At 49.5% G+C, this 14,248-nt stretch overlaps 1 protein-coding gene and 1 non-coding gene across 2 annotated transcripts; both read right to left on the minus strand.

Moving 5' to 3' along the window:
• Positions 1-1,448: 1,448 nt before the first annotated feature.
• Positions 1,449-1,552, minus strand: LOC119622230 (small nucleolar RNA U13). Its single transcript, XR_005238900.1, has one exon. It is a non-coding gene; the product is annotated as a small nucleolar RNA U13 (small nucleolar RNA).
• Positions 1,553-3,065: 1,513 nt separating this feature from the next.
• GIP (gastric inhibitory polypeptide) lies at positions 3,066-13,469 on the minus strand. The gene is made up of 6 exons (XM_008013037.3): positions 13,322-13,469; positions 11,649-11,755; positions 8,459-8,629; positions 5,837-5,929; positions 4,993-5,094; positions 3,066-3,542 (listed from the first exon to the last, which is right to left on the minus strand). The coding sequence occupies exons 2-6, from the start codon at positions 11,732-11,734 to the stop codon at positions 3,533-3,535; spliced, it is 462 nt and encodes a 153-aa protein (XP_008011228.3). The 5' UTR covers positions 11,735-11,755; positions 13,322-13,469; the 3' UTR covers positions 3,066-3,532.
• Positions 13,470-14,248: the final 779 nt, after the last annotated feature.

A 14,248-nucleotide genomic window follows, 5' to 3' on the forward strand; every position in this document is an offset into this window, starting at 1 on the left:
AAGCGTACACAAGGCAGTTGCTTTCCAGGCTTCTGGGGTGTCCTGGGGTCTTAGCTATGGCTCTCCCAATATCTGCAGGTCACAGGGTGACAGAAGCTGCAGCACAGTTACCTGGACCTCCCAGAGCAGAGGATAAGGAGCAGTGAAGACAGGATGGAGCTCTGATTGGAGCAAGAAACCCACTCCATTATTTATATATATATATGTGTGTGTGTGTGTGTGTGTGTGTGTGTGTATTTTTTTTTTTTTTTTTTTTGGGAGATCAAGTCTCACTGTCATCCAGGCTGTAGTGCAGTGCTGCAATCTCAGCTCACTGCAACCTCCGCCTCCCGGGTTCAAGTGATTCTCCTGCCTCAGCCTCCTAAGTAGCTGGGAATACTGGTGTATGCCACCACACTCAGCTAATTTTCTGTATTTTTAGTAGGGATAGGGTTTTGCCATGTTGGCTAGGCTGCTCTCAAACTCCTGGCCTCAAGTGATCCACCTGCCTTGGCTTCCCAAAGTGCTGGGATTACAGGGGTGAGCCACCACGCCTGGCCACTCACTCCCTGATTTTATTTTATTTTATGTATGTATGTATTTATTTATTTATTTATTTTTGACACAGAGTCTTGCTCTCTCACCCAGGCTGTAATACAGTGGCTCACGCCTGTAATCCCACTACTTTGGGAGGCTGAAGCAAGCAGATTACTTGAGGTCAGGAGTTCAAGACCAGCCTGGCCAAATGGTGAAACCTGTCTCTACTAAAAATACAAAAATTAGCCAGGCGTGGTGGTGCACACTTGTAATCCCAGCTACTTGTGAGGCTGAGGCAGGAGAATTACTTGAACCCAGGAGGCGGAGGTTGCAGTGAGCCAAGATCACGCCATTGCACTCCAGCCTGGGCGACAAGAGCGAGACTCTATTTCAAAAAAAAAAAAAGAGGAAGGTCTTTATGATTCAAGGATCTTTTAAATAAGTACATAAATATAAAAATGAAAGTCTGGGCCTGGCACAGCAGCCCACACCCCGTAATCCTAACACTTTTGGAGACCGGGGCAAGAGGATCACTTGAGCCCAGATGTTCAAGACCAATTTGAGCCAGATGGGGAGACTCCTTTTTTCTTTTTCTTGTTTTTTTTTTTTTTGAGACGGAGTCTCACTCTATCACCCAGGCTGGGGTGCAGTGGTACAATCTCGGCTCACTGCAAGCTTCTCCTCCTAGGTTCACTCCATTCTCCCGCCTCAGCCTCCTGAGTAGCTGGGATTACAGGCGCCCACTGTCATGCCTGGCTAATATTTTTTTGTGTTTTTGTAGAGATGGGGTTTCGCCATGTTGTCCAGGCTGGTCTCAAACTCCTGACCTCAGGTGATCCACCTGCCTTGGCCTCCCGAAGTGCTGGGATTACAGGCATGAGCCACCACGCCTGGCCAAGACTCCTTTTTTCTCTTTTTTTTTCTTTTCTTCATGTCAGAAGGGTAATGTGCCAACATTGTAACAAGGTTCAAGGGTGGCACATCTCACATATGCCCGTGAACACCCAATCATCACACTCATGCGCTACAAAAGGATCAGAGGATCAGAACTTTTCTCTACACAATTTTTTTTTTTTTTTTTAGTTAACTGGGCGTGTGCCTGTAGTCCCAACTTTTCCCAGCCACTTGGGAGGCTGAAGTGGCAAGATCGCTTGAGCCCAGGAGCTTGGGGTTGCAGTGAGCTATGATTACAGCACTGTACCCCAGCATGGGTAACACAGCAAGACTCTCCCAGAAAAACAAACAAAACCACAAAAAAACTAGAGGTCTTTCTTTGTCACCAGACTTTAAGCTCTTCGGGGGCAAGGATTGTGTCCATTTGCTTCATTGCTATATATACAGTGTTTAGCACAGCCCTGCCAATATTAACTTTCCAATAAGTGTTTGTAGAATAAATAGATGAATTAACAGATGCAAGTAAAAACTATTATTTCCCTTTCTTTCTTTCTTTCTTTTTTTTTTTGGACACAGGGTCTCACTCTGTCACCCAGGCTGGATGTAGTACAGTGGTGTGATCTCGGCTCACTGCAACCTCCGCCTCTTGGGTTCAAGCGATTCTCGTGCTTCAACCTCTCAATTAGCTGGGATTACAAGCATGTATCACCATGCCTGGCTCATTTTTTTTTTTTTTTTTTTTTGTATTTTTAGTAGAAACAGGGTTTCACCATGTTGGCCAGGCTGGTCTCGAATTCCTGACCTCAAATGATCCTTTTGTTTTCTTTTTTTTTTTTTTTTTTTTGTGCACGATGGAGTCTTGCTCTGTTACCCAGGTTGGAGCGCAGTGGTGCAATCTCAGCTCACTGCAACCTCCACCTCCTGGGTCAAAGCGATTCTCCTGCCTCAGCTTCACGAATAGCTGGGACTACAGGTGCCTGTCATCATGCCCAGCTAATTTTTGTATATTTAGTAGAGACGAGGTTTTGCCATTTTGGCCAGGCTGGTCTCAAACTCCTGACCTCAGGTGATCTGCCCACCTCAAGCTCCCAAAGTGGTGGGATGACGGGCTTGCGCCACCACACCAGGCCCTCTTCTCTTTTTTCTTTTTTTATTTTAAAGATGGGGTCTCCAGCAGGTACGATGTCTCATGTCTGTAATCCCAGCACTTTGGGAGGCCGAGGCAGGCGGATCACCTGAGGTCAGGAGTTCAAGACCAGCCTGGCAACATGGCGAAATCTCGTCTCTACTAAAACTACAAAAATTAAGCTGGGTGCAGTGGCTTACACCTGTAATCCCAGCACTTTGGGAGGCAGAGGCAGGTGGGTCACTTGAGGTCAGGAGTTCAAGACCAGCCTGACCAACATGGAGAAATCCTACTGAAAATAAAAAATTAGCCCGGTGTGGTGGCGCATGCCTGTAATCCCAGCTACTTGGGAGGCTGAGGCAAGAAAATCAATTGAACCTGGGAGGCGGAGGTTGCAATGAGCAGAGAGCTCACCATTGCACTCCATCTAGCCTGGGTAACAAGAGCGAGACTCCATCTCAAAAAAAAAGAAAAAAAAAATTAGCCACGCATGGTGGAGGGTGCCTGTAATCCCAGCTACTCAGGAGGCTGAGGCAGGAGAATTGCTTGAACCCAGGAGGCAGAGGTTGCAGTGAGCCGAGATTGCACCATTGCACTCCAGCCTGGATGACAGAGTGAGACTCCATCTCAAAAAAAAGAAACAAAACAAAACAAAACAAAGATGGAGTCTCACTCTGTTACCCAGGCTGGACTGGAACTTCTGGGGTTAAGCAATCCGCCAGACTCAGCCTCCCAGAGTACTGGAATTACAGGCATACACCACCATGCCCAGACTATATTTCCTTTCCACTGGGTGGTGCCCACACACACAGAGATACACAAAGACAAACATGCCCTGTTAGTGCTCAGTAGTCATTTGAATAAATTTTCACAATGCACTCGACTTATCTCAGCATAAACTTTATTGGTTTGGCTTCTCTTGGCTATTCTGGAGTGGGGCTGAGGCAGGAGCTAAGTGAAGGGCAGAATCCAGTCCTGAGCTGGGTGTGGTCAGAGTCACCGAGACCTGGGGAGAGTAGGGAAAGGAGAGGAAGGTTATGGACTTGGAGTCGGCCAAGCACGTTTATCCTGGGACCCAGCCATTGTTGAACCCCTCCTACCTTCAAATCACCTTTTTAAATATTTTTATTTTTATCAATTTACCTTTTTTTTATTTTTTTTGAGACGGAGCCTCGGTGTCACCCAGGCTGGAGTGCAGTGGCGCAATCTCGGCTCACTGCAAGCTCTACCTCCTGGGTTCATGCCATTCTCCTGCCTCTGCCTCCCGAGTAGCTGGGACTACAGGCTCCCACCTCCATGCCCGGCTAATTTTTTGTATTTTTAGTAGAGACGGGGTTTCACCGTGTTAGCCAGGATGGTCTTGATCTCCCGACCTCGTGATCTGCCCACCTCGGCCTCCCAAAGTGCTGGGATTACAGGCATGAGCCACCGTGCCCAGCCTCATTTTACTTATTTTTTAAGAGACAGTCTCACTGTGGTGCCCAAGCTGGAGTGCGGTGACTATTTACGGATGTAATCATAGATCACTGCAGTCTTGAACTCCTGGCCTCAAGCAGTGCTCCCACCTTTGCCCCATCAAATCACTATTTTAATGATAAGTAATCCAAATAATTCACAAAAGTACAGAGACCGTTACCCACCTTCCTACAGAGATTTTCTCACACCCTCTTCATGGATCTGCTTACGCTCCTGTCCCTTCTTCCCCTCCTGAGGTTCCTGTTCCAGATTTGCTCCCTCAATCCCTCCCTAGCTGCTCAGTATCAGTGTCTGAAGTGTTTTGGTTTCCGTGCCCCGCTGTCTGCATCATGAGGATCTTGTCTCACCCTTTAGGAGGACAGGTCTCTTCATAATATTTAGTCCCTCGATTCTGAGACATAAGGAATGGACTGAAGAATTTTCTAGCTGATGAGGTGGATTCAAGAGACCATTGAAGCCACCAATGGCCACAGAGAAAGGAAACATGCCTGCAACTATGCAGTTTCCCATCATCAGGAAGGTGCCATGGCCCAAGGGTACAGAGGGAAAGCTGAGAACAGGATGGGGCTCAGCTCGATGGGTAGGATTGGGGACAGGCAGGGCACAGGATGGGCTCAGCTCAGTGGGTAGGGATAGGCAGGGGAGAGCAGCACCTCACCTGGAAGAGTGAGGAAGAACAAATAGGAATCAGAGCTGCTAACCTTGCAGAGCTCTTATTACTCCTCAAAGGTGGCCCTCAGGTCTCCATTTGAATTGTCTTTATTTTTCTTTTGTTTTTTTCTTTGTGTTTTTCCACTTGCATTGTCTTACTTAAAGCTCACAACATCCCGTGAAATGATTCTATACCTCTGATTTTAATGAAAACACTGAGGTTCAGAAAGGCTACGTAATCAGCCAGCATGTGGAGGGGCAAAGATCTGAATCCATGTCTGATGCCCAAGCTCAATTTAGAACTGCTGTGCAACACCACATTCCCCTACCTGCGCCTGCAGAGGTTTGTCTGATCCACCAAGCAGGCCAACAGCTCTTGAATCAGCAAGTCCCACAGCAAATCTTCATCGCTGGGGTTCTTGGGTGGGGAGCTGCAAGGTAAGAGCCTCTGGCTGACTGTTTTAGCCTGAGCCGCGCCCAAAGAGAGTAAACACAGGACTGGGGACACCACTGAGGGGCAGCCACGGATGGGGGGAGGGAGCCAACACAGCTGCCTCTCTGTTGGCTCAGCTCTGAGATCTGGAGCCTGCTTTCTGCCAGCCCCACCCAGCACTGCCTGCCTGGGGAATATGGACTCTTCCTACAGGGAGAGTCAAACAGAATTCTGGTGTGAGATATTCCGCCCATCCACCTCTGCAAGTGTTCCAGAATGCAGAGAGTACTTTGGGCACATTCACTTTTTGAAATGACCTGTGCCATTCAGAGAGGGGATAACTGATTTCAGGGGAGTGGGCCTGGGAAGATCCCCCACTCTTTCACAAACAGCCTTCCCGAAGTTTGGCAAGGAGAGGTGGTGAAGCCAGAACCTGAGGTCTCTTCTTTCCTGCCCTTCTCCTGACTCAGTGACTCTGCTGTGTATGAAGTCATCAATCTTAGAAACCCTGTCCCTGAAACCCCTCCTAGCACCCCTCCCCTGTTCCTCCAAGGCTTCTTCCTTAAGCTTGGGCTGACCTCCAGGAGTTTGCTCAAGGAAGGCCCCTCTTTGAACTCTTGAGAGGAAGAGGATGCTTATCGCGGGTCCTTGCTCTGCTCTGGGGTCAGGGAGAGGGAACAACGAGGTGGGGGCGGGGCAGGAGGCTCGGCTGCCTCCCTTCCCTCTGCGCCCTGACTCACCTCTGTGGCTCCACTGCCTCCTCCTCCTTCCTATTAGCTTGACCAGCCAGCTCGAGTGCCCGAGCCTCCCTCTGGGTGATGTTGTGTTTCCAGCTGGGAAGATAAGATTAGAGAGTGGGCAAGCTGTGGAGACTCCAGGCTAGAGACACTTGAATCTTTTAGTACCTCAACCCCAAAAGCAGAGGGTACCTTTCTCCACTTAAGCCCACCCAATGGTGGTCTTCAGCTGCCTCCACCAGTGAACAGTTTTTCAGAATCTACCACGCTGACCAGAGATGGCGGGGAAAGAGACTTGGCATAGAGCAGGGAGAAGGATAAGGACAGTTCATCTTCTCTTCACTTTTGTGTGTGTGTGTGTGTGTGTGTGTGTGTGTGTGTGAGATACGGTCTGGCTGTATTGCCCAGACTGGAGTGCAGGGGCACCATCTCAGCTCACTGCAACCTCTGCCTCCCAGGCTCAAGCTATCTTCCCGTCTCAGCCTCCCGAGTAGCTGAGACTACAGGTAGGCATTACCACACCACACCCAGCTAATTTTTGTACTTTTTGTTTGCCATGTTGCCCAGGCTGGTCTCGAATGAACTCGTAAGCTCAAACAATCCACCTACCTGGGCCTCCCAAAGTGCTGGGATTACAGGCGTGAGCCACGGTGCACAGCCAATCCTATTTTCTTTCCTTTTTTTTTTTTTGAGACAGAGTCTCACTCTGTTGCCAGGCTGGGGGTACAGTGGTGCGATCCCAGCTCACTGCAACGTCCGCCTCCAGGGTTCAAGCAATTATCATGCCTCAGCCTCCTGAGTAGCTGGAATTACAGGTATGTGCCACCACACCCAGCTAATCTTTGTATTTTTAGTAGAGACAGGGTTTCACCATGTTGGCCAGGAGGGCCTCAATCTCCTGACCTCATGATCTGCCTGCCTCATCCTCCCAAAGTGCTGGGATTACAGGGGTAAGCTACTGGGCCCGGCCCTAGCCAATCCTGTTTTCAAAGTCTGAAGTGGCCATCGCCAAGCAAGCAGTCATTAGAGGGAGCTCATCTCTCCCTCCCTTCATCCTCAGACCCCTGGGGCTCCTCTCTGAGCTCCCATACATCTTCTGACTCCTCCCCTTAGAAGTAAAGGATTAGGGCCAGCACAGTGGCTCACAATTGTAATCTCAGCACTTTGGGAGGCCAATGTGAGTGGATCACTTAAGCCCAGGAGTTTGAGAACAGCCTGGGCAACATAGCAAGACTCTGTCTCTACAAATAATTTTAAAAATTAGCCGGGCATGGTGTTGTGAGGCTGTAGTCACAACTACTTGGGAGGCTGAGGTGGGAGGATTGCTTGAGCCCAGGAGGTCAAGGCTACAGTGAGCCATGATGGTGCCACTGCACTCCAGTCTGGGTGACAGAGAGAGATCCTGTCTCAAAAAAAGAAGAGAGGCTGGGTGCGGTGGCTCATGCCTGTAATCCTAGCACTTTGGGAGGCCAAGGCGGGCGGATCACGGTGTCAGGAGATCAAGACCATCCTGGTTAACACGGTGAAACCCTGTCTCTACTAAAAAAAATACAAAAAAATTAGCCATGCATGATGGGCGCCTGTAGTCCCAGCTACTCGGGAGGCTGAGGCAGGAGAATGGCATGAACCCGGGAGGCAGAGTTTGCAGTGAGCCGAGATTGTGCCACTGCACTCCAGCCTGGGCGACAGAGCGAGACTCCGTCTCAAAAAAAAAAAAAAAGGGGGTGGGGGAAAGAAGTAAAGGATTAGGGAATAGCCCTGGTCCCTACCCCTAGCCTAGACTGGTGCCCAAGTCAGGGTCCTGGCCAGAGCTACCATGTCTATCTCCCCATCCTTGCCTAGTGAAAGGTGCCACCCACGGTGGGTGCGGTGGCTTACACCTGTAATCCCAGCACTTTGGGAGGCCAAGGCAGGTAGATCACCTGAGGTCAGGAGTTCGAGACCAGCCTGACCAACATGGAGAAACCCCATCTCTACTAAAAATACAAAATTAGGCCAGGCGCGGTGGCTCATGCCTATAATCCCAGCACTTTGGGAGGCTGAGGCAGGTGGATCATGAGGTCAGGAGTTCGAGAACCAGACTGGTCAACATGGTGAAACCCCATCTCTACTAAAAAAAAAAAAAAAAATTAGCCGGGCATGGTGGCGCACACCTGTAGTCCCAGCTACTCAGGAGGCTGAGGCAGAAGAATCTCTTGAACCCACGAGGTGGAGGTTGCAGTGAGCCAAAATCGAGCCACTGCACTCCAGCCTGGGCAACAGAGCTACACTTCATCTCAAAAGAGAAAAAAAATAAAAATTAGCTGGGCATGGTGGTGCATGCCTGTAATCCTAGCTACTCGGGAGGTTGAGGCAGGAGAATTGCTTGAATCCAGGAGGTGGAGGTTGTGGTAAGCCAAGATCGTGCTATTGCACTCTAGCCTGAGCAACAAGAGCAAAACTCTGTCTCAAAAAAAAAAAAAGAAAGAAAGAAAGAAAAGAAAAGAAAGAAGAAAAAGAAAGGTGCCACCTGGGGTTGTGCATCATGTGGCCTGTGTGGCCACAGCCGATGGCCTCCTCTGAAGGTAGGAAGGCAGAACCCAGAGCCCAGCACAGGGAACAGGAGGAGTATAAGCAACGACTCACTCATTCTTCTTCCCCTTTTGGGCCAGCAGCCAGTTTACGAAGTCTTGTTGGTGAATCTTGTCCATGGCAATACTATAGTCACTGATGAAAGTCCCTTCGGCGTACCTGGGGCCTCGAGGTTGAGGGCTGCTCACCTTAGCATGAGATCCGACAGGCAGGGAGGGGAGAAGGCTGGAAATAAGGGTGCAGAGAAGGGGCAGAGATGGGGGGATAATCACAATGCTAGGATAAATGATTATCACTAACAGGAGGCAGACACTTGAAAACAAACCAGTCTGTTTTTATGGAGACTCCCTGCAGATCCACTCCCCTACCCCACCCCACCCCAGGCTTTATCCTCAGCTCCAGGGCCCACTTCCTGCAGCCTCAGTGTGTGTGGCTCTGGATTCTGGCCAAAAAGGGATCAGGGGGCCAGGCGCGGTGGCTCATGCCTGTAATCCCTGCACTTTGGGAGGCCAAGACAGGCGGATCACCTGAGGTCGGGATCGAGACCAGCCTGACCAACATGGAGAAATCCCATCTCTACTAAAAATACAAAATTTAGCCAGGTGTGGTGGCACATGCCTGTAATCCCAGCTATTCAGAAGGCTGAGGCAGGAGAATCACTTGAACCCGGGAGGTGGAGGTTGCAGTGAGCCAAAATCGTGCCATTGCACTCCAGCCTAGGAAACAAGAGTGAAACTTCGTCTCAAAAAAAAAAAAAAAAAGTCTGGGCGCAGTGGCTCACACCTGTAATTCTAGCACTTTGGGAGGCCAAGGCAGGCGGATCATGAAGTAAGGAGATCAAGACCATCCTGGCTAACACGGTGAAACCCCATCTCTATTAAAAAGATGAAAAAATTAGCCGGGCGTGGTGGTGGGCACCTGTAGTCCCAGCTACTTGGGAGGCTGAGGCAGGAGAACGGCGTGAACCCGGGAGGCACAGCTTGCAGTGAGCTGAGATCACACCACTACACTCCAGCCTAGGTAACAAAGCAAGACTCCATCTCAAAAAAAAAAAAAAAAAAAAAAGGGATCGGGGTCCCCCTCATCTGAAAGGACTGAGTCACACAATTCCCTCCTTTATTCCTCCTGCCCTGGCCCTTCCTGATTCAATTTCTTGGTTCACATTCCGTAATAATAGTCAACTCATACAAAAGCACTGACTGTGACTCTGGCACTTTATAAGCCCTTGAATCCATAAAATATAATTTCATCCTCACAACATCCTATGAGGTAGGTTCTAGTTATATCCCCATTTTGTGAGTGGAGAAACCAAAGTGCAGAGATTACCTTATTATTATCTTATTATCTGCCACTCTATATAGGTAACAGATCCAGGATTTACCCCAGGCCATCTGGGCTCAGATCTATGTTCTTAACATGTACGTGATACAGGCCAGGCGCAGTAGCTCACGCCTGTAATCCCAGCACTTTCAGAGGCCCAGGCAGGTGGATCACAAGGTCAGGAGTTCAAGACCAGTATGGCCAAGATGGTGAAACCCCATCTCTACTAAAAGTACAAAATTAGCAGGGCGTGGTGGCAGGTGCCTGTAATCCCAGCTGCTTGAGAGGCTAAGGCAGAGAATAGATTGAACATGAGAGGCGGAGGTTGCAGTGAGCCGAGATCGAGCCACTGCACCCCAGCCTGGGTGACAGAGCGAGACTCTATCTCAAAAAAAAAAAAAAAGAAAGAAACATCTACATGATACTGTTCTCTTCTTGTACATGTTCTGACATCTGTGCCTCAAATTTACAAATTACATATGCCAAATTTACGTGGGCATATGGTTTGTCCTTGCACCTGAGAAAGCCCAACTCTACTCAAACAAGTTATTTATTGGTCCTGAAAACACAGTCTGAGCCCCCTGCTATATTCGCTGGTCATATTCTCTGCTTTTCCACACAGTACTCATGATGATTTGCAACATGCCTATATGGTTCTTGGTTTATTTCCTCCTTGGGTCTGTGTGCTTCATGAAGGCAGGAGGCATTTGTGGACCAATGTTCACATACCTCCCTTGTGCCTAGTACAGAAGGCCCTCTCTAAAACTTGATTGAAAGCATGCATAATGGCCAGGCATTGTGGCTCATGCCTGTAATCCCAGCACTTTGGGAGGCCAAGGCGGGTGGATCACTTGAGGACAGGAGTTCAAGACCAGCCTGGCCAACATGGCAAAACCCCATCTCTACTAAAAATACAAAAAAATTAGCTGGGTGTGGTGGTAGGTGCCTGTAATCCCAGGCTGAGGCAGGAGAATTGCTTGATCCTGAGAGGCAGAGGTTGCAGTGAGCCAAGACTGCACCACTGCACTCCAGCCTAGGCGACAGAGTAAGACTCTGACTCAAAAAAAAGCCCAGGCACGGGATTACGTGCCTTCAATCCCAGCACTTTGGGAGGCTCAGGCGGAGAGATCATTTGAGGTCAGGAGTTCGAGATCAGCTTGGCCCACATAGTGAAACCCCATCTCTACTAAAAATACAAAAATTAGCCAGGCGTGTTGCCGGGCACCTGTAATCCCAGCTACTCGGGAAGCTGAGGCAGGGAAAATTGCTTGAACCCAGGAGGGAGAGTTTGCAGTGAGCCGAGATTGTGCCGCCACACTCCCGCCTGGGTGACAGAGCGAGATTCCATCTCAAAAAAAAAAAAAAAAAAAAAAAAAAAAAAGAACGCATTCATAAGCCTGGGTAACATGGCGAAACCTCATCTCTACAAAAAATTCAAAAGTAGCTGAGCATGTTGGTTCGTGCCTGTGGCACTAGCTGCTCGGGAGGCTGAAGTGGGAGGATACTTGAGCCTGGCAGGCAGAGGCTGCAGTGAGCTGCGATCACGCCACTGCACTCCAGTCTGGGCGACAGAGCAAGATTCTGTCTCAAAAAAAATAAAAAAGAAAAAAAGAAAAGAAAGAAGCAAACATGCATAAATGAATAAAGCATTCATTGGGAAGGGAGACTCATCTTCGGACAATTAACCACCAGGAAGTCCCTCCAGAGATCTAACCATAGTCTCTCCCACTGTAACAGTGGCACACAATAAATCCTCTCTGGCTCAGTGCTCACTTTGCACTCACATTGCCGGCAGGTATTTCCCTGGAGCTTCCTACCTCTTAGCCTGGATTCCTTCCCTTTCTCACCTCCTACTTGAAACAAATCCAGAACCTGTCATCCTAGCCCCTCCTCTTCCCCATCCCTTCCCTCTCACCACTCCTACCTGGAGTGACCCTCTTTCTTCTCTCCTAGTCCCACTGCCAGGAACAGGGACAGCAGCAGCAGAGCGAAGGTCTTCATGGCCACCATCTTCCAAGGTTATTTCCTGAGCTAAGATAGAAAACAGCCAGGACATGCTGAGACAGCAACCAGTAGGGGCTCTGAAAGCTGGGGAGGGGCAAAGCCTTGAGGTTTGGACCTTTTCTTTTCCTTTTTTTTTTTTTTTTTTTTGAGATGGAGTCTTGCTCTGTCATCCAGGCAGGAGTGCAGTGGTACAATCTTGGCTCACTGCAACCTCCACCTCCTGGGTTCAAGCCATTCTTCTGCCTCAGGCTCCCGAGTAGCCTGGACTACAGGTATGTGCCGCCACGCCTGGCTAATTTTTGTATTTTTAGTAGAGATAGGGTTTCACCATATTGGCCAGGCTGGTCTCGAACTCCTGACCTCGTGATCCGCCCACCTGGGCCTCCCAAAGTGCTGGGATTACAGGCGTGCGCCATCACACTGGGCCAGTTTGGACCTTTTCTAAGAGCCTGGGGCAAGACCTTGGGGGAAGGTGAGGGGTGCTCTGTGCTGGAGTTAGTGACTAGAAGGGACATGGAACCTGACCAAGAGATGGACCAGGCTGGGTGCAGTGGTTCATGCCTGTAATCCCAGCACTTTGGGAGGCCCAGGTGGGTGGATCACTTGAGATCAGTAGTTTGAGAGCAGCCTGGCCGACATGGTGAAATCCTGTCTCTACATAAAAGACAAAAATTAGTCAGGTGTAGTGGTGTGCGCCTGTAATCCCAGCTATTCAGCAGGCTGAGGCACAAGAATCACTTGAACCTGGGAGGAAGAGGTTGCAGTGAGCCAAGATCGGGCCAGTGCACTCCAGCCTGGGTGACAGAGCGAGACTCCATCTCTAAATAAATAAATAAACAAATAAACCATCAGAGCTACCTTCTCATTTCTCTTTCTCTTTTTTTGAGAGAGGGTTTCGCTCTGTCACCCAGATTGGAGTGCAGTGACACAATCATGGTTCACTGCAGCCTCAATCTCCTGGGCTCAGGCAAAACTCTCACTTCACCCTCCCGAGTACCTAGGACCACAGGCATGTACCACCATGGCCAGCTAATTTTTTAAATTTTTTTTTTTTTTTTGAGACGGAGTGTCACTCTGTCCCCTAGGCTGGAGTGCAGTGGCCGGATCTCAGCTCACTGCAAGCTCCACTTCCCGGGTTTACGCCATTCTCCTGCCTCAGCCTCCCCAGTAGCTGTGACTACAGGCGCCCGCCACCTCGCCCGGCTAGTTTTTTGTATTTTTTAGTAGAGACGGGGTTTCACCGTGTTAGCCAGGATGGTCTCGATCTCCTGACCTCGTGATTCGCCCGTCTCGGCCTCCCAAAGTGCTAGGATTACAGGCTTGAGCCACTGCGCCGGACCTAAAATTTTGTATAGAGATCGAGTTTCCCTCCATTGCCCAGGCTGGTCTTGAACTCCTGTGCTCAAATGATCCTCCTCCCTTGGCTCCCAAAGTATTGGGATTATAGGCATGAGGCATCACACCTGGCTATCTTCTCACGTCTCATATAGAGGAAGAGAAAAGTAAGATGCCAGGGCTGCTGAGCATCTCAGGGTTGCCAAGATCCGCCCACTTTCAGGTCATCTCATCCATCCCTGTCTCCACTTCTCTTACCAGACTTCCTTTCCAGCTCTTCCAGACGAAGGACAGATAGGGGTCTCCTTTCCCTGCCTTCTGGACCTTCTGAGCCTGCTGAAGAAATCAGGCCCCAGCTCCTTTATATTAGGCATAGACCTGCTGATTAGCCTAAAAGCATCTTATCTCAAGAAATTAAGCCCACAGCTCCTGCCACATTAAGTCCATTTTACACATAATAGAGTTGCCCTTTCCACCTGAACTGTGCTAATTGGTGATTAACATTTGGCTATCTCCAGCTGTTGTCTGGGGCCTGCCTGTGGGTAGGGTACCCTAAGTACCCCCTTTTTTCTTCCTCCTCCTCTCTTCCGGGCAAAGGGCCCACTACTCTTCTTCTATGCCCTACTTCCTTTACAGTTGCCCTCAGTTAGAAAGGGTACTTGTAGGCCAGGTGCAATGAATCACGCCTGTAATCCCAGCACTTGGGAGGCTGAGATGGGTGGATCACCTGAGGTCAGGGGTTCGAGACCAGCCTGGCCAACATGCTGAAACCCTGTCTCTACTAAAAATACAAAAATTAGTCGGGCATGGTGGTGCACAGCTGTAATCACAGCTACTCGGGAGGCTGAGGCAAGAGAATCACTTGAACCTGGGAGGCAGAAGTTGCAGTGAGCCGAAATCGAGTTCACTGCACTCCAGCATGGGCAACAAAGCAAGATTGTCTCAAAAAAGAGAAAGAAAAAAGAAAGGGGGCTGGGCGCAGTGGCTCACACCTGTAATCCCAGCACTTTGGGAGTCCGAGGTGGGTGGATCATGAGGTCAGGAGATAGAGACCATCCTGGCTAACATGGTGAAACCACGTCTCTACTAAAAATACAAAAAATTAGCCAGGCGTGGTGGTGGGCGCCTATAGTCCCAGCTGCTCGGGAGACTGAGACAGGAGAATGGTGTGAACTCGGGAGGCGC

Source organism: Chlorocebus sabaeus, chromosome 16 (genome assembly GCF_047675955.1).
Source record: "Chlorocebus sabaeus isolate Y175 chromosome 16, mChlSab1.0.hap1, whole genome shotgun sequence".
NCBI lineage: Eukaryota > Metazoa > Chordata > Mammalia > Primates > Cercopithecidae > Chlorocebus > Chlorocebus sabaeus.